This window comes from Toxotes jaculatrix, chromosome 19 (assembly GCF_017976425.1).
Source record: "Toxotes jaculatrix isolate fToxJac2 chromosome 19, fToxJac2.pri, whole genome shotgun sequence".
NCBI classification, from domain to species: Eukaryota; Metazoa; Chordata; class Actinopteri; family Toxotidae; genus Toxotes; species Toxotes jaculatrix.
The window spans coordinates 8,811,136-8,837,634 of NC_054412.1; the positions used below are offsets into that span (position 1 = coordinate 8,811,136).

At 42.8% G+C, this 26,499-nt stretch overlaps 1 protein-coding gene across 7 annotated transcripts in view; it reads left to right on the top strand.

The window, feature by feature from the left end:
- utrn (utrophin) overlaps positions 1 to 26,499 on the top strand; it is a 168,661-nt gene that overhangs the window by 50,766 nt on the left and 91,396 nt on the right. For 6 of the 7 annotated variants that reach the window (XM_041064681.1, XM_041064685.1, XM_041064679.1 and 3 more), the window contains 14 exons: positions 161 to 331; positions 562 to 734; positions 1,789 to 1,939; positions 2,976 to 3,151; positions 3,559 to 3,694; positions 4,201 to 4,350; positions 4,478 to 4,630; positions 4,749 to 4,850; positions 5,070 to 5,190; positions 5,691 to 5,908; positions 6,065 to 6,182; positions 6,426 to 6,631; positions 7,499 to 7,653; positions 7,846 to 8,035. In XM_041064681.1, the coding sequence (XP_040920615.1) occupies positions 161 to 331; positions 562 to 734; positions 1,789 to 1,939; positions 2,976 to 3,151; positions 3,559 to 3,694; positions 4,201 to 4,350; positions 4,478 to 4,630; positions 4,749 to 4,850; positions 5,070 to 5,190; positions 5,691 to 5,908; positions 6,065 to 6,182; positions 6,426 to 6,631; positions 7,499 to 7,653; positions 7,846 to 8,035 (2,220 nt within the window). The remainder of the gene's footprint in view (positions 1 to 160; positions 332 to 561; positions 735 to 1,788; positions 1,940 to 2,975; positions 3,152 to 3,558; positions 3,695 to 4,200; positions 4,351 to 4,477; positions 4,631 to 4,748; positions 4,851 to 5,069; positions 5,191 to 5,690; positions 5,909 to 6,064; positions 6,183 to 6,425; positions 6,632 to 7,498; positions 7,654 to 7,845; positions 8,036 to 26,499) is intronic. The other variant, XM_041064680.1, reaches the window with a different exon arrangement.

The following is a 26,499-nucleotide window of genomic DNA, read 5'->3' on the forward strand; positions in this document are numbered from 1 at the left end:
ACTAGGAAATCACTTTAATCACTGAGTTGTGTCCTTCGCTGTAGGATTGATTGGATTGACTGTAGCGTGAGTTTATCATAGTGTGACTGGCTGTATTATCATGTGGCACAACAGTTGGTAATTTGATTTATCATTTTTCTCCTGCTCCTCTGTGGTGTAGAAGATGTCTGTAGTGGAGCGTAGCAGTGCTGCTGCACTGAGTCCCTCCGACTACCTGTTGGACATCAACAAAGTGCTCCTAGCCATGGCTGACAATGAGTTGCTTCTGAACTCCTCTGAGCTCAGCGGGGGGCTCTATGAAGACTTCTCTAGCCAGGAGGACACGCTGAGGGTGGGTCGTCTCTCATATACCCAAACTGCTATGATGTATCTAGTATTAATTTAGATAAGACTGTGGGCCAAACCTGTCCTTTCTTTTGAAGTCATCAGCAAATTATTAAAGTCAGTAAAGTGATGTGATTTCCTGCTGTTAGCATCCTTCTTGCATGAACTTTAAGCCACTGTTTTAATTCAGCCGTTTTTCTGCCTTTTAACTTAAATGTTCAATTGTCTTTTTCGCAGAATATCAAAGTGAATCTGGAGCATCTGGGCGAGCAGATTACAGGGATCCACGAGCGCCAACCTGATGCCATTCGGGATGCTTCGCCCGCTGAGGTGACTCAGATTGGGGACTCCCTCACGCAGCTCAACGCCGAGTGGGACCGCCTTAACCGCATGTACAACCACCGCAAGGGGTACGTTCACCAACCTCACATACGACCTGTTCAACAGATTACACTGACCATACACCCGACAGACAGAAATAAGGTTTTGAATTGAACTTGAAGTTTTTCACAAATAAGTTTTTTTTTTTTTGACAGGGGAGAGAAGTGAAAAAACTGCTATTTTCAGATGTGAATGTTTGTGAATTGTGTGTCGGTCGAAGCTGCAGGGGACATTAAATTCCAGCTGTCCGTTATTCAGGAGACAGGAAAGATAAAGATATAGAGGTAGACCAGGGCACACAGTCAAACTCCCTACACACGCTTAAACACACACACACACATACACACTGACCTTAATTACCATCGGAAACAATTCCCTGAGCACAAACAATATCATGCCTGTTCACATATTCACTCAGTCATTCACTCACTCACTCATGCACACACACACAGACACACACACACTCACACTGGGTGACCTTGACTCCCATCAACACTATTCCTTGGGCATAAACAGTCCATATTTGCTGAGTGCAGTATGTGCACATGCTAGAATAAACTGGTAAGCCAATTCTGAAGATTGCACGCAAATGCTGAAGCACTCCCTTTGTAATCACAATAACCTCTAGGCATCATTAAAAATCAAAGAATGGAGTATATTTTGTAAAGTCACTCATTCAAAACTCATTTCCTCACCTTGTCTCTCTAATCAGATTTGTTCTGCTCCAAGCGATGCTCTTAGAGGAAATAGCCCTCACGCAGACCATCAGTGTGATAAAGATCTGTTTATTGTATTAGGCATTTTAAGTAATCAGCCTCTTGGTCTTTGCTGATTTATTCAGTTGTGTCGCGGTGAACTTTCCAGTGTTGTCAGGGGTTCCTGATGGTTATGACATTTTCTGGTGTTTAATAGAGGTCAAATGTTCTATTTTTCCTTATCAGAATCTGTGGAATTTCCCAGTGGGTGAACACGGTTTTATCCTTTGAGACCAGAATTCACCCGTTCGTATTAACTTAACTACAAAATAAAGGTTTGAATTTAACGACATGCTTTGTGTATGTGTGTTTTCTTGTTCTGCTGCAGGAGTTTTGACCGTGCCATAGAGGAGTGGGGGCAGTTCCACTGTGACATGAATGATTTGAGTCAGTGGCTGACTGACACAGAGGCACTGCTGTCTGAGAGTGTTGGCCCCGATGGACATCTGGACCTGAACTCTGCACGACAACACCAAGAGGTCAGTGGAGGGTGATGGAGCATGTGGAGTTCTCAACGGATGTTTTATTCAAGTGTTTGTGACTGCACAAAGTTCACATGCATACCGGAGTATTTCAGGGTTTTTTTTTTTCACATATGTATTTGAATCACATCGCCCCAGAGATATCTGTAAGTTTAACTAAGCAGACAGTTTACAGTTTTGTATTTGTCGATAATTTTTGAAAGTACTCAAGGCATATCACATTCCTCAGGATAAACCAGTCATTAGTCAAATACAGAGTCACAATATTCCATATGTTTAGAAGATGAATGCAAGATTATTACCTTCCCAGGATGCCACTGTAATATGTTTGAGATATTAGTAGCAGGATGGTTGGAAATGTTAGACAGGAGATAATTGTATTTTGTTCCCCAAAGGGAAAAATGGGTGCTATCCTGCACCTGATAAACAAACTCCCTGCACATCTAGCTGTTCATTATGCCGAGCGAGAAATGAAGAGAAGTGAACTGAGGAGTAAGATGAGAAGGGGCCTCTAATTTTGCTTTGTTTTATTACTAATGCGGCACTTTCCTTTCCAAGGGGAATTAAAGTCTCTGAAGCCACGGCATTATCGCTGACAGCACCACCATTAACACCTTTTATCAGTATGATTTGCAAAGGTCGAGCTACACTCCGTCTGCCTTGCTCTTTTACATGTTTTCACAGTCGCTGAGAACGCGATGAGGGATCAAGTGGATGGGAATTGAGAGATCAGTTAGCTGACTCACCTTTTAGCGTTAGACGTTACAATCACTCACCCTACTTTACGGGTCTGCCTTGGCAAGTTAAATCTCTCTTGGTGGAAGTAGAGAATTGGCAGCTTAAATCTTGATTTGCCACAAATCATGCCTACATGTCAATCGGAGATTTGCCTGGAGAGATGGACTTGAGCAGGGGATTTGGCCCTGAGTCAATCGGCTTATGCTGTTTGATTGATCCCCAGTTCCACCTTTTTTTTTTTTCCCTTTTTCTTTCCCTGTCCGTCACTCTCCTTCATTCGTTTTATACATGTTAGGAGCTGGAAGAAGGCCTTGCCAGTCACCAGCCTGTCCTGGCTGTACTAACCCGCACTGGGGAGCAGATAATTGGGCAGCTGTCATCTCTTGATGGACCACTGCTTGAAGAGAAGCTAGACACTCTGGGTCAGCGCTGGAGAGCTGTCAGCTGCCAGGTCCTGGACAGACAGCGCAGGTAGTGTATCCATAGAAACAGAGAGGATGCATTGCTATGTAAAGGAGGCTGAAAACATTAAGGGGATATAGTGAGATTTGGAGCCTGTCACCAAGAAATGTATAAAATATTTTTGGTCTGTCATGATTATGTAACATCGTGGTTTTACAGTATGGTGTAGCACAGAGGATGATGCTCACTCTCTAGCACTGTCAGACTTTGTGTCTTTATTAGTGTTTGGCAGGTTAACATTATCAGTGTGGTCAATCAGGTTATAACAGTAATTTAAATGTAAATTTTAGGATTAGACCTTCAACCTGTGGTACAGGTAAATTGAGATCCTTATCTTATTATGTGATGTGATGTGTGTGTGTGTGTGTGTGTGTGTGTGTCTGTGTCTGTCTGTCTGTGTGTGTGTGTGTGCGCAGGCTGGCTGGTGGGGACCCAGCCGTGTCAGAGCTGGTTAGAAGACGCGAGGACCTGGCTGTATGGCTGGAGCAGGCAGAAAACGCTGTTAGCTCCCTACCTGTCACCGCCACTGACAAAAACCTCAAAGAACTCAAGGTACAGCGAGGCCCGAAACGTGCTGAAGTTGATGTGATTCATGGGAGCACTGTGATTTCTATTCTTGTTCTGGTAGATGTGAGCTGGTACATTCACCTATTTTTATGGCCGGCTCTGACTATGTTGGTGTTTCCTTTGTTCTTTTTCGCTGTTTGTTTCACTGTATCCACAAGTTGCTCGCTGTATCTCAGACATAAGCAAAACCTTTCAAACTCAGCAAATGTACAGAAAAAGAACTTAACTCTCACATATTTTGTTTTGAACAATGTCATTTTGCTGAAGGAAATAAAATCGCTCGCCTTCTGTCCTGATTCCTTCATGACAAAAATCTCAGCCAGACTTCGTCCCCAGACATATTGTGAAAAGTACAATGAATGGCGTTATGTGTCTAAGTGGAGCAACTGCTCTGCTACTGACCTGCACAGCAGTACTTTTTCTTTTCTCTCATTTTCAATAAATCAGTGGTTGTTTGTGAAATTAAGGGTCAGTGCATCTTTCCTCGCCAGGCCCTTGCTGAGGAAATGGATGCACAGAATGAGCGTCTCGGTTGGTTGAACAAGCACGCTCCTCAGATCCTGGCTAGTCCCAGTGTGAGCCCTCAGAGCAGAGACCAACATGTTAGCAAACTGAGAGCTATCAACCTCAACTGGAGCAAGGTGAGAGCTGCACCAACGCTAAATCCGTATCAATATTTAAAAACTTTTAACTTATCTTACCATTCTCTCATCTTTCTCCTTCGTCCTACTTCCTTTACTTAATCTTTACTCCACATTTACCCTGCAGGTGACCCGTGAGTTGTTGGATAAGGTGGGGGAGGTGGAGGCCAACCTGCAAAGTCATGCACAGTTCCAGGACAGGATGGACAGACTCACTGACTGGGTTGTCATCACACACCAGACAATTGTGACCAGAGGCCTTAATCCGGCACAAGCACAGGTAGATTGCCTGTACTCCAAATGCATCACCAGAGCTAATGGACCTAACCTGACTGAAAGTCCAGTTACTGTCCACACACAAACACTGTGTCTAAAAATGAACTCCTACTTGTCAACAGGCTCTGGAAGCTTCCATGAAGGACAGGAAGAAGGACCTGGAGGAGCTGTTGGCTCATTCTATAGAGCTGCAGAGACGACAGCAGCTGTTGCCTCAGGAAAAGGTCCCAGTTTTCCATAGTAATATAACTGAATAAAGAACCAGTTCTAATTGTAGCGTATTTGACTGTTAAAACGCCACTGCCTCACTTTGGGTAACTCAAGTTTTCCATAATTTACTAAGGTTTAATTGGCTGTATTACTAAATCTGTTTCCTGTTGCTAATATTTTGTACCCAGTCATTACTTATATGTATCTTTTCCTCTGTGCGTTCATGTGTATAGAGTAAGGTAGAACAGCTGGCGGCTGACTGGAAAGCCCTGGACAGTCGACTGAGAGAGTCTCTTCAGCCACCTGTCTCTCCATGGACACAACAGCAACATGTCGTCCAGCACCAGCAGCTCGGTAAAGATTCTGTACCACTAGCTCTGTCCTTTTAATGCATCAACAATACATCAGTGGCATAAGCGTAAAGAGCCTTAACATGGTCCCAATGAAGTATTAAGCCTTTATTAGGAGAGAGAAAATGAGATATTTCAGTTTTATGGATCATTAACTGGATATGACAAACATATAAACATGTGCTTGTGTTAGAGGTAATAAGCACTCAGGTGGCAAATTTGAAATTCTTTATTGGTTTGCCTTAATCTGGAGCATGAAAATGCATGATGAAATAATAAATAAGAGGTGAGCAACAAAGTCCTGGTTGTGCAACACTAAAACAAACCCCCATGCCTCATTCATCATGATTTAGTGTGATGCCACTATCCTCTGGGAGGCATTTGGCAGCACCCCTCTCTCACTCTAATATCTTTAATGTTCATTGCATCATTTCCTTTTAAAAAAGCTCTAAATGTCAACATTACTCACCTTGAGTTCCTCGCCTTTTTCCGCCCTTGCTCCAGTGTCTGCAGTCCCCTCAGCCGTGCAGATGGCCAGCCTGGTGAGCGAGGACCCCCGCCACCAAACCCCACACACGCCGGACACCGTGGCGCCCACCGACCTCAACGAGACCGCCACCGAACTGGCAGACTGGCTTCTCCTCATCACGCAAATGCTCAAGTCTAATATTGTCACTGTGGGGGATACGGAAGAGATCAGGACCACTATGGGACGTCTTCAGGTAATAAGCGAGGAGTGGAAAGGAGGAAGGGAATTTTCTGTAATTAACATTTTTCAGTGGAATAGGATGTTTTTATTTAAAATTGAAATGACAAATATGATACACTTCATGTGCTTGTGTGCTTGTGTGTGTTTTACGTGTGCCTCGCCCTGGCAGGTGACGAAGAGTGACCTGGAGCAACGTCACCCCCAGCTGGAGGACATTTTCACCCTGGCACAGAACATCAAAAACAAGACCTCTAATCTGGATGTTCGTACATCCATTACTGAGAAATGTAAGTACAGAGTAGGATGATCAGCCAGTTTCAAAAAGAGATGTCACTAAAAAAAAAAAAAAAAAAGAATTATTTGTTCCAAAGATAAGAACAAGGATGTCTTTTTCTCAGAACTGTACTTGGGATTGGTGTTGTTGTTGTATTTATGCTTTTAACAGTGCATTGTCTTCATGTTCAGTCAGTTTAACTGCATCACTTTTTTTCCAAACCCCACATTGCACATACATCTGTCTCTGTCTCTAGTGGAGAAGGTACGCAACCAGTGGGACACCACTCAGCACGGTGTTGAGGCACGACTCCAGCAGCTGGATAACATGATTGGCCACAGCAACCGGTGGGAAGAGCAGCGGAAGGAGGTGACGGCCCTTATTGGGCACCATGAAGGACGTTTCCACAACCTTCTTCAGCAGTCCAGAGATCCCCTGACTAAACAGCTTGTTGACAACAAGGTTAGCGAAAATTTCCACTGCTAAACTGTCCTCAGGGTGTCTAATGTCTGTCCTTCCTGAGGTCATATGCTGTGATTCTGTGTTCTTGTCATTAGTAGACTAGAAATTTACTCAGGGGATTTTGTCTGCTCACTTTCATAATAAAGAGAAAAATCTTAGACCAAACCAAACTTTACTTCATAGAGTATTAGAGGTTCTTTATACATCCATATAAGCCTGTGCCAGGTGGAATGAATAAATCATCTCTCTGCAGTATCACTTTGAACCTTAATAACATTCGTACACCCACATCATCCATCATTTTAATTTGAGATGATGACTTGGCCCGAGAGTATCTAGAAAGTCTTCCTCATGCGCGTGTCTGTGGCATTACAGTAACCGAACACTAGAGGGCAACTGAGTTTAACAGAATGCAGCTCATTAGATACACAACTACCTTCTCCTGGTTTGTGTGGTCTTGTAATGATGAGTAATTGTCCATTTAAAAAGGTGAAGAGTACCTTACTGTGGGCAGAATATGTTCCTTTGGGTCATGTATGGATGATTTATTCTCAAATGGCTAAATTTAGAATAATAATCTGGCCTTATGAATAACAGTTGGGTCTTATGTAACTTACTTGATTAAGTAGAGGTTAAACAGACAATGTCAGATGGCTGAGCAGTAGAATAACTAATTTCATTGTGTTTTAAATGCCTGGAGTTTGATTTAATTTTTTTTAAGTTTGAAGAATATGTCATAGAACGGCAAAGTGTCTTACCAAGAGCAGATACCAAGCCACAACACAGTGGCTCATAATGTTTGAGTCTCATCTGTCACATTTCCAGTGTCATGATGACCCTAATGTCACCGAGTTGATTGCTTTACAGGCGTTCCTCCAAGACCTGGGCCGAGGCCAGGGTACAGTTATAGCCTTCAACGAGCTGTCCAGTCATCTTTTGCGGGAGTATTCCACCGACGACACCAGGAGAATCAAAGAGGTCACAGATCAACACAACGCTGTCTGGAACAGCCTCAGCAATAGGTGCGCACAAACTGGCCTCTTTACCTCTGTCTGTATGCTCATATACACACACCATTTGGTAACATCAAGCGAGAAGCTGGTGTTACAGACAGTCTTTAATCATGTACTGGCCACTAGAGTAGTTACGTATCTATAAATCAGGCATTTTCCCATGGGTAGTCACGTATTTGCCTCATCAACCTTGATTGGCAGGGCAAGTGACCATTGCGCCCAGCTGGACAGTGAAATGAAGGGTCTGCAGGTGTCTCTCAGGGAGCTGGAGTCCTTCCTCAAATGGCTGCAGGAGGCAGAGACTACAGTCAACGTCCTGGCCGACGCTTCCCAGAGGGAAGACCTGTCGCAGGACTCCGCCCACGTGAAGGAGCTGAGGCAACAACTGGAGGTAGGGCTGTAAATTGAGAAGCTGTGAGTTTATGCATAGGTGCAGGCCTATTATCTCAGTGTCGTCCTTCTTTAAAGCAGCCTTCACCAACAGAACTGAGGCTTGGTGTGTGTGTGTGTGTGTGTGTGGGGTTAAAGATGTAAAGAGGGGCATGTGAGTGCTTGTATGCATTCAGTGCGCCTCATTGATCGCCTCGTCCTCCGCTGCTTAGGAATTCTGAGTGTGTGTATGTGTGTGTATGTGCTCGTTTTTTTGTGTGTTTGTGCTTCCTCTCACTAGCTTGTCATTTACCCAGACCTTCCCTTTGAGACCTGTTGACACATATCATCTTATGCTTTATGTAACATTTTAATCCCAAAATCTCTTCACCTCCCCCCTTCAGCAAATAGAACAGGCACTAATCTTTCTTTTATAACATCTTACTTAAGTTGAAAGGTATTATTAAAATAAAATACGGACCCTGTGAATCTTGTCCTCATCTCTTTTGGATTGTACACTGAGGGGCTTTCATTTGCAAAACCTCTTTTAGTTATTTATTTATTTTTTAAATGGTTCAAGCTTTCTTTTGCTTTTCGCATGAAGTCCTTGTCCTTGAGAAAATTCTGCCTACATCTATCAGAACCAAAAGCGTCAGTCCAACAATAGCATTGTTGGTTTCGTGTTATTGAATGACACAGGTCTATATCTCCCATTTCAACAAAAGTGTGTTTTCAGAACGTAATGTCACAGTGGCCTTTGACCTTGTGGATATAGCCATAAAATGTCATCACTTTGTCGATTTTTATCCTATTAGATACTCATGTGAAACTTAGAACATGTTTTGTGAGGTCACGGTGATGTTGACCTTTGACCCCCAAAATCGAATCAGTTCATCCTTGAGTCCGAGTGAACGTTTGTGCTAAATTTGAAGAAATTCCCTCGAGGCGTCCCTGAGATACCACGTTCATGAGAAGGGGACGTACAGACAGCCAGAAAACAAAATGCCTCCGGCCACAGCTGTCGTCAGCGCAGAGGCATAAAAATGACAGTGAATCACTGCATGAATGGCCACAAAGATTTCTGGGGATTCATTAACTTGGTGTGAACATGCGGCTGAGAGACTTTTGCGGCTCATTTTTGAGGCCTGACTGGATTTGGTTTGTACCTAATATAATGCTGATAATTGGGAAGAAATGGATATTATTATCATGTTCTACGTTTATTGTATCAAACATAATCCATAATTAAAGTCCTTCTCAAAATTTTAAAGGACACAAACTCTATACTGCTTGACTTTATTCCTAAAAAGTCTCTCAAAGTCATCTCAAAGGTCATTTTTGTCGTAAATGTGGTAAAAGTAACTGAGTTGAAATTTGATTTAAGTATCAGTCAAAGGCTAATATATCAAGAAACAGTGGCACGCCTACATATCGGTGGATTTCTTTTTTTTTAATCTTCTCTTTTCTTTTCTTTTCTTTCATTTCCATCTCTCACTCTCAGCTGGAATTGAGACTTAAAAATCAAAGAAAACAAATTTCCCAAAACGTTAAACTATTCCATTATTATATGTTTGGAAGATTGAACACTTTAAGGACACTTTTAAGTGTTTTACTGTAATGCCGTTTCATGATCTTGGCATTGGAGTCACCCAGTTTCAAACCAGAAAATCATGTGTAATGGTCCAATATAACCAGATACATTAAAGGGATCGTTTCACTTGCAGTGTGCGTGTTTGGCTGTGGGCTTTAGAGTTGCCTCCTACAACCTCTTAGTTGAGACCCGGCACTGTCGGTGCCATTAACACTGAGCCAACAAAACACTCAGTCTCACTTGTAATTCCCTGTGAAGCCGAGTCGATACTCTGTGGAATGACTTAAAATGGACGCTGCAGCCAGTTAAACCTTGTCTAAACGGAGCTCTTCAGTAAGCTCATCATGATCCCCTCTCTCAGTTGATGTTCGTGTGTGCGCACTCTCGTGCAAGCCTGTCGGTAAATGATGATTATTGTAGCTGGCTGTGTAGGTAAGCTGCATGTTGGTTTAAAGGAATTTATTTGTGTTCATTTCTCTTCTCTGCCTCGGAGCCTCCCTTCATCTATATAAACTGACACTACATGCAGGGACCAAGTGCTGTGATGCATCCCGTGGTGCTACACTGAATACACCGTTTGTGAGTGTGTGTGTGTGTGTGTGTGTAGATCAGTTTGTGCTTATTTTAAATGTGTGAGTCATAGTTACGGGGAGCCGTCGGTGTAAAGCGTGCTGCTCTTGGGCGATACAGAGGTTTTCATCCTCACTTCAAATAGATGCCTCTTGCCTTTTCAGTTTGGAGAAAAAGAGTGTGTGAGTGTTTTTTTTTTCTCAGCAGCACTTCAAATAAAAGTCCAACAGAAAGAGTCATAGAGAACATGAATAGGTTTAAAATACACACCTGTGTGTAATACTGTGTGGTCAGTGGCTGCGCAGGGACTGAACGGCTGTTTTATGATAATCTCTGCTGATTGTGCACCTATCTCTGCTTTTACCTGACTCTCTTATTCTTCTCCGACCCGTTTGTCTCTTAATGTCATCTCTGCGATACTTGTGTGTCTCCAACAGATTTATTTTCTGAAGATTTAGCTGTTTTCCGTGCTGATAAAAGATGCTTAAAAGCCTTTTATCTTCTCTTGACCTTGCCCTCCTACCTTCTCTCCTCGTGCTCTACTTTCCTCCCACTTTTCCTTTTCCTTGTGTTTTATCTGCTCTTTTCCAGTAAGGCCTCCCTCTCTTCTTAATCTTTTGAAAGCCGCACTTGGACCACTCAAGCACGATACATAACAACAAGCACACATGCTCTCACTCTCTTTCCCACACACATACGCATTATAGAGTAGCAAAGCAGGTGGAGCTGCTGGTGTTTGAAATATTTTTCTCCACTCTGAATTCCACTCTAGTTTTACCTTATAGCCATCAGTTTAAAATATTTCAACTATGATAAAAATTTTTTTTTAAAAAACTGGGACGTTTTATGATCGATAGTAGAGAGAAGACAGGAAATGTGGGGAGAGAGATGGATAATGACATGCAACAGAAGTTCTCGGCCAGAAGAGACTAAAGACCCGAACTTGATGAAGTTCTCTGGAGATTTTAAATCTCACGGTATTCCTCTCCGATTGAAGTTCCTTCGGCTGTCGCAGAGATAGCTCAGGTGTTTGAGGCAACATGCGTTGAGGAAGACAGTGAGATGAATGAAAGCTCCAGAAAAAGCTAGAAAAATCAAGCCCTCCAAGTGCCTGACTGCCCTTATAGGTTGTTTTTCTACCTTGTGATACCATCCATAAGAGTCACCTGAAATACCAGCCCAACTGTGGCAGGTGTACCAGATGTTTGTTGTCATGGTTACAGTAATAAACACACAGTTAAGCTTATGGAACAGTCATGGTTTGGTTATGTTTAGGCAGAAACAGCACTTGGTTAGGTTTATGGAAAGATCAGTAACCTGTAGGTTAAGTGCTTTGCTGCTGCTTGTAGTTTTATCAGAAGATCAGAGATGCTGTCTAATACAGTCAGTCTTGTTTTGTACTCATGATTCAACCAGGGGGGTTTCATGCACATCTGAGCTGTGGAATCGTTCCAGCTGTCAGTCGCTAACACTGCCAACGCAGAAAATGAATGGGAGTTTTACTTCCAGGAACCCTGGATGCCTGAAATGACTCCTCCCTCTCCGTAACTCTATTGTGTGTGTGTGCATCTCATTTGTTCTCTGAGTTCCCTGCTCTCTCTCTCTCTCTCTCTCTCTCTCTCTCTCGCCTTCTCTCTTTGCCTGTCTCTGTCTCTTGCTCATTGATCTGTTGGTTTCCTTGCATAATGTCATTCTCCCTTCACGGCGGAGGCAGTGTTTTTCTGTCCCTTACTCTGCTGCTTTTGATCCGTTTCTCTCCGTCCTCTTCTCCTCTTTCTCTTCCTCTCTGTCTTTCTGTGGTCCAAGCGGATTACTGTATCTCTCCCTCTTTCTCTCTCTCGCTGTGTCCGTCTCTCTCTCCCTCTCTATCTTTCTCTTACTCGTTCCTTTTCTTTCCCTCTCTGGATCAGTGGCAGTAAAAAGTGAGCCGCGTACAACCAGCTTCTCTTCTCGTTCCAGTGCAACTCGTGCCTTCCTCTCTCCTCTCCTCAAAGCTTGCCGGCACTTTCCGCTCTTCTCTCCCTGTTGAATTTTTTTTCCTTCTTCTTTTTTTTTCATCTTCGTCTTCATTTCCTTTTTCTTCATCACCCTCCTCTGACTCTGCAGGGTGCCGTCACAAGTGATTTGTTTGATTCTCTTCTGGTTCTGCGGTCGGGGTGCGCGTGTGAATGTCCGCGTGGAGGAGAAAGTGAGTGTCTCGTCTTGTCCTGCTCTCCTGCATCATCCTATGTGTGTGTGAGTGTGTGTGTGTGCATGCTGAGAGCTGTGTCAGAGTGTCTGTTTGTAAAGAGAGAGAGAGAGAGCTAACTGAGGCTGCGCTCAGTGTGTGTAGTGTGTGTTTATGTGACGAAACGTGGGGGCATGCTGAGCTGAGTACGCTTCCAAGTGTGTGTGTGTGTGTGTGTGGTTTTTTTTTTTTTCCTCTCTCTCTGTGTGCATGAGTGTGTGTGCGCATCACGTCAGCTTGGCTGGGGTCTGGTCGGCTGGCTAGGGAGAGGGAGAGGGAGAACAATATGAGCGGGGTAGGGCAGTGCTAGCATGCGGACCAGGAGCAGGCTGCTGCAGACTTGTAGCAGTCTTAAGATGATGGCCATGGTCCGGACCTCCCTCCAGAAAGTGGTGGTCTTCCTACACAGGCTCCAGAGGATGGCCATCTCCTCGCCGCGCTACCAGAAACTCTGCAAGGTATGTGGACTCCAAGAGAGAGAGAGAGCAGGCTGGAGAGACAGAGAGTTTCTTTTTTTTGTTTTTTTTCTCTTATTTTTTCTTTTTATAAATTAGATAGAATTTGTTTAAAACTTCACCGTGTGTGAAGCTGATTTTTGTTTTTTTTTTTTACTTTTTTTTATTTGATTCAGCTTACCAAACTTATCGTGTTGTGTGTTTAGCAGTTCGCTTAAGGTTTTTGGATTTGTTTCTGAAACAGTCTTTACAGTTTTATTGGCTATTTATGATTGTGCGTGTGACTACCAGCAGATAGTGTATTTTTGTGGAAGTCCTTTATTTTCTTGAATAAGGAGTGGCTCACCAAGTTGTCTACTGTATCTTTGCCTCATCCATTGTTTCTCCTCTATTTCTGGTCTTTTTATTCATGAGTCATTTGGTTGTCAAGACATTCTGTTCCAGCCGATGTTTGGGACTATGTCACCTCCACAGTCTGCTGTTTAAAAAAAAGCAAAAAATAAATAAATAACTAAATAACTAAATAAATATGTGTATATATATACACACACACATCCATATATGTATACAACTCACTGACTTAAGGACTTTTGGCACTTCTTTTCTGCATAACAAATAATGATGCCAACTGTGCATCCTTGTTGTGGTGTGTGTGTGTGTGCCCTTGTGTGTGTGTGTGTGTGCTTTGTATTTTTGTCTGTATACTGCCAGTTTTGAAATGAGTTTTGACTTTATAGTGGTGCAGGCGTAAACAAACTAACAAGGCAGAGACGAGTGTGTTTATACTGTATTTTTGCTCTTTATGCCTGTGAGAATCATCCTGATGGGGTTTATACTGTGTTAGTGAAAGGAGACTTGAGTTCCTCAGTGATCAAAGAATTGATGAGAGTTTGCACTATAATGGCTGTAATTAACAATTAAGCCTCCCGAATTAAAGTTATTAACGGACTTTGTGATGGTGAAGTTATTTAAATGCTGAAATCACACACGCAGCTGAGCACTCGGAAAGAGCTGAACAGCCTCTGTTCCTGATGTCTAATGGAAAAACAAACTCAGTTGTATCACTCTGTGACCTGTTATAGCCGTTTGTCAGCTGTATTGATTTCACCTTAGAGGAAACAACTGCTGGTGTGTGTGGTGTCATTTTGTACCCCTGTTGATCATTATTGATTGCTGATCTTCTTTGCTGTCTCTCTTGCGATGCACAGCATTGACCCACTCTTAGTCAGGGGGCAGAGTGGACCAGCTGTTGAGATTTGACAGCACTGTGCAGGGAGTTAGAGAGAGACTAATGCACCAGACCAGTTTCCAATCATGCCTCAACAAACATGTGGTGGTTCAACTTAATCCATCCTTAATCCACAAATCCATCGTTCTTTAGTGCTCCGCCCTTTTTTTTCTGCTGCGTGTATTTGGTTGTTTGTCAATCTTTCTTTGTATTTTTGCCAAAGAGTGATCACGTGTAAAGTCTGTTACAGTATTGTACAGGTTTTGCTTACATCTCTAATCCCTTGGACAGAAAAAGCAACAGGGAGATCGCGCAAGGATGAGATTTAGTAAAAAAAAAAAAGCACGAGAGAGAGCGGCAAACAGAGAATTAGGATTTAAAAATTTTCCTGATGCTTGATCCCGCTTGTTTTACCAGTTCAGGGCCAAACAAGTGAAATCTGATCTTTTCTGTACAGCCTTGCACATGTACAGTGTTTGCACAATCATCACTTGCTCACTCCTACATTGTAAACTTATTCGACTCTGGAGTAGGATTACTCGTTTGGCCCTGTTAAGCATCCTCAGAGGCCAGACCTTCCCGGATTGCGTCCCTACCGGTGGGACATGACATCAGTCATTCCACGCTCGATTACCCTCCCCTGGGTTGCATCAGTCATTCGAGCTTCGTTTGGCCCTCCCTTGGGGGAATCAGTAATGCCAGGCTTGTCCTGCCTCCCTGGGGGCGCGCTCTCCGGCCGTCAGACTGGAACAGTGACTTCTTGATGATGGATTTGCTCGGGGCTCATCCTCTTGGGTCTGGACATTCTTCCTGGTCCTAAAACAGCCCACCTAACCATTGTCTGATATAGGATATTAAATGCTTGAATAAACTTGTGGCCCTTATTGAAACAGATACATATTGATCAATACTTGATTTACCACTCTAATTACTGTGAGTGAGGGGAAACAACTTGAGAGTAGTTATGAAAAGCATCATAAGGGAGAGCCACACTCTATTCATTCCTGTAACCAAAAAAAATTAACAATTATTTCAAGCCGATCTGACCAAGTCAACAATCCTCCTTGTCGTCAGGCCCGCTGACATAAAGGCCTTATATTACGTGCAGGTTGTGTTTTATCCTTGACAGTCCAATTAAGCTGCAAAGCCAAGCTTATCTTCGAAAACATATTGACCTCTATCATATCCGTCCTCACTATGTCTAACAGTGGCAGGACAGATCAGAGTGACTGCTGTGTTCTGAGGAAGTTTGTAAAATCTACTGAGTCATAACCTTTTAGTCGTCTTTTTCTGTTAATCATGCTTTGCTGCTGAGCTTTTGGGTGTATGTGTGTTTGCATGGCCCTTTAACGGCACTCATTATGTTGATGTATAATACCAAGCTTTGCAGTCTTTGCAAGCAGAAGCCATTTAACTTGAACTTTTTTTAGAATTGCATCTATTATTTGGTGCGTAAATTGATTTCTTCTCCCAGTTTCTCGATTCAAAACAATAATGTTTAATGAGGTTGTACACTATTAGAGAAATTTCACATCTATACAGTGTTCCCTAAGGCTTTGTTTATGTATATGATCCTACGGGGCATTTATCCCACACACAGAATCACGCTCACTCCCATTAAAAACAACCACTAAATCACTAAATGCCTTTAATTTAAATGGGATGTTCACTGAATCTTTGTAAAGTCGTGACTGATTCTTTTCTTTTCTCCCCTGCCTTTGCGTCCCTGCTTTCTAGTGTTCTTCTTCTTTGCATGCATCCTTGTGACACGAGTAGTGTACTGGTAAAGAGCACTTGTGAGTAGCACGCCTGGTTAGTTTATACCGAGGCACACAGAAGGGCCCTGGTGGCTCTTTTCATCTCCTCTCTTTTGCTCGACTCTGTCTCTCTGTGTGTAATCACTAGCTGAGAATTGGCTGAAGGGCCCACCTCTCTCCTGAGGAGTGTCCTCCTACTCTCATTACTGTGGCATTGGCTCCTACTGTGTGGGTGTGTGTGTCTGTGTGTGCCCAGCCAAAGCCCACTTTAGAATCAGCCCTAAAGCAGTGACAATGTGGAGTCATGCCTTGTCATTTCTACTGTTTGTCTGGCAAACACTTTGGCCTTTAGGCTCAAAACTCCATCCACCTTTGCTCCTGGCTCACTGCTACCCCGGGACAGGTGACTCAGGAATGGGCATGGAGCCCAGTTGTCTGACCTCCCTGTCCTTGAGCTCCACCATGGTCCCCTGGGTTATTAGCATTAGCAGTTAGAGCCTCAGGTGCAGGCAGATAACCCCCCCCCCCCCTCCACTTCCCCCCCAGTAACCTGGCTCACACTCAAATCACAGATATTTTCTTTCACGCACGCTTAGACTCATTTAGTTTACGGACACACATGCCCACGATGCACTCTGTTCTCCCTCACACACACACACACACACACACACACACGCATGCATGCGTGCACACATTTACTCACTCAAGCAAAAGTGTGCACACGCGCACTTACTCCGCAGCTAGCCTGAGTGATGAGTCACAGGCGGGAGAATTATGTGGCAACAGACTCATAAATGCAGATCATTTAAATTCATCAAGACAGTATTGGGAGAGAGCAGGAACAATAAAAGAAAATGAAGACGGGACTCTGCTCCCAATCAACATTACGTGTAAATCCCTGCAGATGGACTTCCACTTGGCAGTAGTGGTGATTTCAAATAGCACTTAAATCACTGATACAGCCCAGAGTTAAGCTGCTCTCCTGTTCTCAATTGCCGTTACTGCAGAAAGTGACCGTTCGATTACGATGAGATGAGGAGACAAGGACTGAGAGACTCGTCCTCTGTTTGACAAACACCGTCTGTAATTAGATTAAATATGTAGTAAGCTACATTTGATATTAGTAGATACTAATACAAAATGGAGAGAAAGTCCTCCCTGCCTCTCCTCTCTCGCTCTTTCCACATCCCACTGTTTCTCTCCCATTTCCAGTGAACCAATTTATTGAGCCAGTAATGGTTGTGTGTGTGTGTTGTGTTTGTGTTTTTGTGCACAATAGCGATGGATTCTGTGCGCACACTTCCATTAGTGGCTTTCAGACAGGCCCCAAAAGCAAGCTAAACCCGCTAATGCCTGTGCGGTTTATCATCAAATAGACTTTATGGTGCTGGAAAGCTCTGTAACCATCCAGGCTCTCGACATGTGATGATGAGAGTAAACAACAGTTTGTAGCCAGGAAGGACGAGAGAAAAGGAGGGAGAGACAGACACAAAGCTGTCCATAGGGAATTACACGTGTATTTATGTTATGGTTAGATATCATGACCAAAATGTTTGATTATTAGTTTTTAAGTAGCAATTAGCATTAGTTTTTTGTGTTTTTTCCCATTCACTTGTTATTAATCATCTTTTTTTAGTTTGATGACTCAGTATATTTGTTATGGGCTCGTACATTGAGTAGGCAGGGCTGGATTTTTATTGGAAATCCTGTGTTTAAAGCTGGAGTCAGGAGGCGATTAGCTTAGCTTAGCATAATGACTAGAAGCAGGTGGAAACATATTGCCTGGCTTTCTCCAAAGTTGAAGGAAAATTGACATGTCAGTACCACTGAACTTCACTAGCTACCCTATTATATCTTGTTTGCTTAGTCTGTGTACAAACAGAAATGTAAAAACAACTTGTGGTTTTAGGGGGAGCAGCCTGCTGTGACTCATTTTTGCTGCTTTTACCAAGAACAAGCCAGAGAAAAACATGTAAACAAGGCATGACAAAGTAATTAATGCTTTGCTTATTGTAATATTATTTCTTTATACACTAAACTTTAGCTACTTGACTTTATACTTGCTAAAAGGTACTGAAGTTCAAGACCCAGCTGTCTTGGAAGACTTGTTTGTTTTCAGACAGCAGACTCTGCTAAAACTCTGTAACTCACCTGACATCATGATCTATGGCCGGCCAAGACTTCTCGAGCTGGATCACACCAAGTCCAGGCAGGATAGAGATTACGATGTCCTGCAGGCTCAGTGGACAAAGGCACATACTACATAGTGATACATTTGACTCCATCCCCTCATTTCTTTGTTTTTTCCTTCATGCCATGACCACTTGTCCCTCTAATAGAGCAAAAGTGCTGTAAAAACAAAATTTTAAAGTACACAAAGATTTGTAGAGTGTTCCTTATAAACAGAGAGAAAAGGGGACACCCTGACCTGGAGGCAGTGGTAGGCAGGAGGCAGTCATTTTTGTTGCCAGCTTGAAGTCTCTCTGACCTTCCCGCTCCTCCTCAACCCTCCCTTCACTGTCGCCCGCACTGTTTGCCAGACCGAGTCAGGGTGTGATCCAGGGGGGCGACCTAAGTGGAGAAAAAAAGAAGAGGGGTGCAATCATTTTTCTTTCGCTGCTCCTTCTATTCCTGGCCTGACAATCAATCTACGGGGGACAAGGCCTGAGCTCTGCACCCCGACAGCGTCCCACCCTGCCAATATCTATGGTGAGCTCACGAACACAGTGCTGACTCATAGTCCATATTGTGTTTCCTCTCAGTGTATGTTAGCGTCTGTACCTCTGTGGTGCTGACAAATATCAGTTTCAGACTGAAGGAGAAATGACGGTGTGTAATTCTCGCATAGACACACTCAGATGCATAGCGTGCCGCGCTCAATCAGCCTTGCACACATAATCGATAACATTAGCCCAGAATAATAATCAGAAGGGAATTGATCCAGTTATTATTCAATACCTTACCTAGAAGTTGTGCTGCTTTATCCCCTGCTCTCTGTTACTTTTCTCCTCTTTGGCCCTTCCTCTCTCTTTGCCTTCTGTTTACCTGCATCAACTTTAACACTCATCCTTTTTCCTTTGTGATTCTCCCCTACCTTTGGCCATTTTTCCTCCCCTGTCAAGGGTAATTAATTCTTTAAAAAGAGGTGGCACTTTTGCTGGAAGATAACGTCTGCTCCTGCTACATGTCAGTGGTTCGGTGTTTTATTTCCGTGGTGCAGACTGAGCCCAAATGCTTTTGTATTTTGTCTGTTTTGTGAAAGATGCAGTGCACATTTTCAGTGATTTATCACTCTTCAAACTTCTAATTCACAACTGAACAACTGTCTTTATTTTGCTGTAGTTCTAAATGTTGGCCTTTCAGAAACATTTCTTTGGTCAATTAACCGACCTCGTAGGCTCCTCATACAATCATACAAAAAGAAAAAAGAACTTTGATGCAACAAAGCAAACTTTTTTTTTAGCTGTGAAGTATGAAGCCACACTCTCTTAGTGTACCTGTCTTCTTCCTCTCCTGTCATAACTCCTCTCAGTACCAATTTCCCTAATACCACTCTCCAGTAAGCCATATGCAGCATATGCTCCGGCTCATATCCTCCTCTTTCTATTTATGTCGTCATCTGCTCCTCGCATGCCACTCTTAAATCATTCATGCTCTCCCTCTTTTCCTCCCATCCCACTAAAACTGCCCATCTTTTCCTCAAGACTTCGACAGATGGCTTACATGCAACTTGAGCCCGCCTTGATGCCACGCTTATGAAGCAGATCATTACATGCTGCTAAAACATTGATCAAATGCCTTTCTCTGACACAGCAACATCTAATCATGCAGGGTCAGATCCTTGGAGGGCCAGTTTCCATCGCTAGAGCTGCACCCACTCACACATCATACGTGATTCACCTTAACATCCCAAGGTTGGGTGCAAGCGTGTGTGTGTGTTTCAATTAGAAATAGAGGTTTTGTGTGTGCATATAGTTTTCCTATTAAACAGCCTGCCTAACAACCTCTTCAAGGAAAATTTTCCTTTTCCTATTACTGAAATAAAGGAATGTCTTCCAGCAAGTTCAGTTCAACATTTTGATAAGATGACCTTAATTAAGAAATAACCTTAAAATCTTGTTGATCAAAACACTGGAAATTCAGGCTCAGTTTCCATGTTTTCTGTGAAGGGCAGATCTCTGACTTGGGGCTGTCAGTGGCCTAAATGAAGAAAAGCAGAACCCAACAAAACAAGTGAAGGAGGAATATTGGGAAAGGGAGCAAGAAAGCAAAAGAATAACAAGAAAAAAAAGAGATCCAGAGAGAAGATAAAGTGACGAAGGAAATAGCAGTGTGCACTGGTTAAGGGAGGAGGATAGCGCAGTGAGCATGCCCTCAGAGGTAGATACTGTGGTGTGGTAAAAACAAAGAGCAACCGAAAATGGTTTCCGCTGTTATATCACAGGGAGATTAAAGATAAATCGTGCTATATATAGTCTGTAATCTGCAGGAGGGTACAACCAGCCAGAGGAGCCGGAGTCAAATGCCACTGTAAAAATACTGAGCAAAATCGCGTGGGAGAAGAGTTTGACGAGTGTGATGGGTAGTCAGATTTGCTTTACAGAAATATTGAGCAGAATTTGTGTAAAATCTTAACTTTGCCCAAAGGAGTTCTTGCGGTTGACATGTATTTTCTGCTCTGAGCAGCTTTTTGGTAAAAAAAAAAAAAAAGCGTTAAATCAGAAATGTCATTTTTACACAACGTGGTTAAAAGATTAGACACGAGACAGCTCCATCAAATGAGAGATATTCAAGAAAGTTGAGAGAGGGATCAGAGATGACGGGAGAGGATCAGTGTGAGCAATGGAAATGTTTGTGAAAGACGGCCCAACATAAGCCTTAACTCCGCTTGAGTGGTACCTTCACACATCGGACCATAGACATCAAAGAAAATTCTGAGCAGTTAGATGTGAAGGGGAATGAAATTAGATTTACTACAGTGCTGCCAGTGTGGGTGTTCATTGGTTCAGCATATTTCATAGTTATCACCCAAATGTCTGAAAAAAGGGACATTTTCACTCATCACCCCGGAGGAGATGAGTCTGACTTCGCTGAAAAAGGAAGCAAGGAGGGTGACTCAAAAGGCAGGAGAGGACGAAAAATACATCATGACAGAAAAGAAAATGGCTGCCAACTCTGTTTTATATATGTATGTAAAAAAAAAACTGAGGTGAGGAAAGACAGATAGAAACATGATATTGTGGAAGCATAGAAAATGAAAAAAAAGGAGAGAGTTATTGCCACAAGAGGAAGTGGGAATTGGGTCTGAGGAAAGGGTGGGAAAGATGGAAAGAAAGAGGCTGAAGACACGGAGAGACCAGAGACTGACAGAGGAAAAAAGAAAAGAGGAAGAAGTGGTCGATAGAAGTGTACAATTGCCTTTTCCATCTTTGACGTTTGCAGGGCTTATTTGAGGGTCACTGGAGAGACAATCTCACACACACACACACACATAGATGTGCACACTGTCCAGAATCGATCTGAGTGCTCATTTTCAGTCTAAAGGATATTCTCAGATTGGGCATGGGGTGAAAATTCATTTGTTTCTTCAGTACATGAATGACTTCATTTTCGCCTGCCTTGCCTCCCACAGTGGACAAAAGAGAAATACCAACAAAGCCTATTACACATTTGTCCAGTGTACGGACGGGTAGGTCTTGTGTAATGTGTCCCTCTTTTAGTCTCTGTCCCCCCTGTGTGTGTGTGTGTGTGTGTGTGCGCGCCAGTTTGTGTCTGCTAAATATCACTGGGATTAGCACCGGGGGCTTAATTAAAAAGCAATTACCTTTGGTCGCTGTGGGCGACGCTTGGCGGAGAGTAGCTCGACTAATCTGGTGAATGGTGTGAGGGACCCTTGGCGTGTAACACACACACACACACACACACAAATTGTGCAATTGTCTGCAGAATTAAAGGAGGATTAAAACAATTGTTAATTAGTGAAGTGGGGTGGAGGCTGAAAGGGTAGAGGAGGTGCAGACACGCTGCACTCCCCTCTGCCTCTCATATCCTCTGTGTGTTTATTTATGAGGTTAAAGGGGCAAATGATATACCCAGAACCAAATGCATTTACTGTGATGGACTTTTAAGCATTCTCTCTCTCTCTCTCTCTCTCTCTCTCGCTTTCTCTTTGTCGGCCTCCCTCTCTCGCTCTAAAATCCAAAAATAGGTTAGCACAGTTAGCGCCAGAGCTAATCTTTTAATTTTAAAGCTCCAATTAGATGATGCTAATGACACTAATTAGATCATCTCTCTGAGACTCAATGCGAAGTGCCCTTGAGAAACCCTGTATGCTTGAGACAACAGCGGGGAATCTGCCAAAAATGTGCTCTGTGTGTGTATGTGTGTGTTGTGTATGTGTGTATATGTGTGACATTTCCTTGACTGTAACACAGACAGAGCTTCAGTTATAAAACTGAGAATTTATGTATGAAGGTTTTGAGAATTTGGCCTCGGCTGAAGTTTGAGTAAAGATTTTGGCAATCTGTTTTGTTGAATCAAAACCATAGAAAAGTCTAGTCACTTATCTTTGAATGTATGTGCGTGTTCTCTTCTGTGTTTGTAAGGACTCAGCATTCTAACAGTAGTCAAAGCAAGAGGAGCCTTGAAGTTCAGATTAAATTTTGTTGGTCGTCAGTGAGACTGAGTGCAGGGCTTAGGGTTTTTTCTGGATTTGGGGCCACATTTAACAAGTGGGTGAAGTTTAGGGTTAGGTTTAGGGTTTGTGGGTAGAAAAACGGATTTTGAGTCTAAATGATGGTTTCGGTCCTCACAAAGACAGAGCTACAAACAGGGTGTGTGGGTATTCTTGTGTTTGCCCTCAGGTTTGTCGATTTGTGGTAATTCATCAAGATTTAATTTTGGATTGATGTTTTCCATCCTGGAGAGAGACCATTAATTACCACTAACCACTCAGGAAACAACCACGCACGCATGCACACACACACACACGCACACGCACACACACACACACGCACGCACGCACGCACGCACACACACGCACACACACAGACACAGGAGCACACCTCTACCCCTTGCTGATGTATCATAATTGTCCTCTGTCCTCTTTCCATCCTGCCTCGCTCTATTTATAGCCCATTTTAGGCCCCGCCCTGCCAGACAGTGCCATGGCAACTAAATGATTGACAGGGCAATCGACGAGCACGCTTTGTCCCTCTGACTTTCTCCTTCCTCCAGCTGACCTTCCTTCTGACATCACTTCTGTCTGGCTGTTTCGCTTCACTCTGTACTGACTGTGTGTGTGTGATCATAACTCAGTCAGTCAGGATGGCCTTACACCTCACTGCTAAATGCCCCCCTCTCACTCACAGAGGGGATGTGGGTCATAAAACGCACGCTTACTCACGTATACAACCTTAACTGTACTTCACTACGTTAATTACTTACTCTTTTACCCTCACCTTTGTCTCTTTATATTAGCTGGGCAGTCAGTTTTTATTTAGAATTTTGAGCACAGGTTAGATGTGTGGAAAATATTAAGTATGAGATCTGAAGTTATCCGTTCAAATTCAACATTTTCACAGTTTAAGCAAAACAGGCTGTGGCTTGTACTCCAGTCTTTGTTGCGAGACCCTAGGTATATGGTTCCTGATATAAAATATTAGATAAAATATTATTCCTAATAAAAATGCTCCATATAAACACCTCAATCACAATAACCAGGCCCAAACCGAAATGAAATTTGAATTTTCAGTGGGTTGCGGAAGGGTAGTTTAAACCTTTTCATAAACCAATCAAAAGAAAAATTGTACCATGGAAACTATTTTAACTTGATTACTTTCTGGCTGCGATCTTGAAGTGCATGCCCTCCATCTTGACGTAAATGTGTGGGGATGAACTTTTATAAATTCACTTTGATGTTTATGTGTTACAAAAACTGACCAAATACTAAAACGAGCTGGAAGTCTTCTGTTTGGCCCTGTTGTTGTCGTCGTGACTTCACTGTGACGGTATCTCTCTCTTCCTGTCTGTCTCCTTCTCTGTTTGGCTGGAAGATGCATTGCCCTGGAGTTTAGCTCCACTCACCACTAACTCTCCACCAATGGTATCACTCAGTCTCCTTTTAATTTCCATCTTATACACCAGCTCTGTTTCAGAGCTTTACAGACTTCCCCTGTGTTTTCTTAAATATTTGTTTGCTCTTCTACTGTATGTGCTCAAGTGGTTTAGTAAAGACTTGTGGAAAACCTTGCTTTTTATTTATTTCCAAATGTTCCCACATGAGTGTTAAAAAACAAAAACAAAACACACTTTATCTAGAAAGCCGTCCGTGGCAACAAAGTGGAGTAGCTCAAATGTCTTTCTCCCCAACCATGTCCTTCAGCTTCCCCTGTGGGAACCTGTGCTGTTCCCAGGCCAGATGGGATACTTTATGTAATCCTTCCAACATGTTCTGTGTCTGCCTGAGGTCTCCTCCCAGTTGGAAGTGTCCGCTAAAACACCTACTCATGTAGATGTCCCCGCGGCATCGTAATCAGCAGCCCAGAGCAACACAGACACGTAGCAGTTGTACTGGTTGTGTATTGGTGAACCTTTACTATAGTAACCATGACACTTTGTGAAGGAAACTAGTTTCAGCTGCTTGTAGCTGTGATAGTTTTGCTTTGGTCCACCTGTTGACCTCAAACTCGATCCTATTTCACTCCTGAACAACATCCATATTCCTTCACAGCAGCTTGCTATGTAGCTTTTCCGTAGCCATACTTTACATGTATTTGTATGAAAAAAAGTAACACCATTACAAGGTGTGGGCTTCATTGTGTAAGGATTACAGTACCATACTGCTAGCAAGCATGAACTCCAAAAGCTGTTGGAAGAGAATCTTAACCTATACATGCAGAGATATATTTGGGTGGTTAAAGAAGAGCCAGTTTATACAAAGGTTGCAGTTTCATAACAGGCAACAGGGACGAAGGCTGACCAAACAAAACAGTTCTGACACAGTCTGTCTCCCTCGCCACCTCACCAGTGCGTCATGAGCCGTGCTAATGCCTTACCAGTCCTTTCAGGCCAGATGTTGTCATGTTCATCAGCACATTGTTATTCAACAGTCTGTATGACGTAACAAGAAGTTGTACGTCCTTCATTTGTACTGTGCATGGCACCTGAGGGACTTTTTTTTTTACGTTAGGGTTCAAGTAAGACAACTCAAACTGGCTTTTATTAAAGTTTGACTAGTATTCAGACAGTGTACCTTAGGAAAATAATGCAAAATTTGAGTGCAGTACTTTTTCCTGCTATAATTACAGTGCCAACTGGTCCTGAGTTGGAGGAGCACAGGTTAATCAGAAATGAATACCTGCAAGTCAGGAAATGAACCAGAAAGCTCAGGAAACAAGTGACCCGAGTGCATGAAATCAATCCAAGTTAAGTGATATTTGAGTCTGATGATTATAGGAAACTTTTCATTTTTAGGACAAATGTCAGTCAAGCTAAAAAAAAAAAAAAAAAAAGCCAGACTATGACTGAAGAGTTTTTTTTTTCTTTCTTTTTCATTCATCATTCATACTCATTTATAGTCTGGCTTCAAGAGGCTGTTCATTGTTCATTTCCAGCCATTGAAAGTTCTGATACAGATATTTTAATGGCTTCAATTATGATAAAAGTGGCTTGCACTAAAAGGCATGCATTAGAGTAATTGTATCTGGCTTCAGTAGTTGTTCTTAAAAACTTGCTCGCTGACCCTCTCTATGCTTATGATCTTTGGTGTTTTTTTTATGATTCCAAACAAGGCTGTGTGCAGCTCTTCGGAGTTCCAAATGAAATGCTTCCTGGTGGTCTCAGTTGTTTTGCGTAAACACACCAAGCAGATTAATCTTTGATGGAAATTAATGAGGCAGTCCTGCGCTGCTGTTGCAAAAATACAATAATACAAAAGAGTTATAAAAACCCCCACAGCCCAGCGATATGTAATGCACTTAGTACTTGGATGTGAATTCACACTGAATTGAAATGTCCAGCCAAAACTCCCTCGGGCATTGCAGGCTATATCGCTGCCACAATGCCATTTCATAATACGAAACAGTTGTAAGTCTGATTGGATGGCGCCCAAGTACCAGAATTGTATTTTTCCAGTAGTATGAGGGATTTTGGGCTGATGTGCTGTGTATTGCCTCTGGAAACTGCATGTTTAAAAGGACTGAATTGGAGAGGACAAAGTGTCACTGTAATGCAAGATGGCCTCAGGCTGTGTCTGTGGAATAACTCAGTTTTTCCCAGGCTATTGTTGGTTTTATTCACTTCTGTTCTCCAATTATAGAGTACAGAGCAATCATGGAGGTAGTCTCTGTCCACCTTTTTCATTTTTTTGAGAAGATTTTTTGTGAATGGCCTGAAGTAACCCAGTGACTTAAACATTAGTGGTGTGAGATTGCAGTTTTTCTGCTGTCTGAGCTCACTCCTTTCTGTTTACGCACTTGCACTGACAGGCCTGGGCCTTAAGCAGGTGGTAAATCAATTTGGGGCGCCAACCTCTCCATAGACGTGTCACTCATCACCTAATTGCTAAGTTCACTGGTTTACTTTGATTAACCATCACGCGCACGCTCACACATCTAGACGTGCACACACACAGCAGCTGTGCCAGTCTTTGTAGTTTG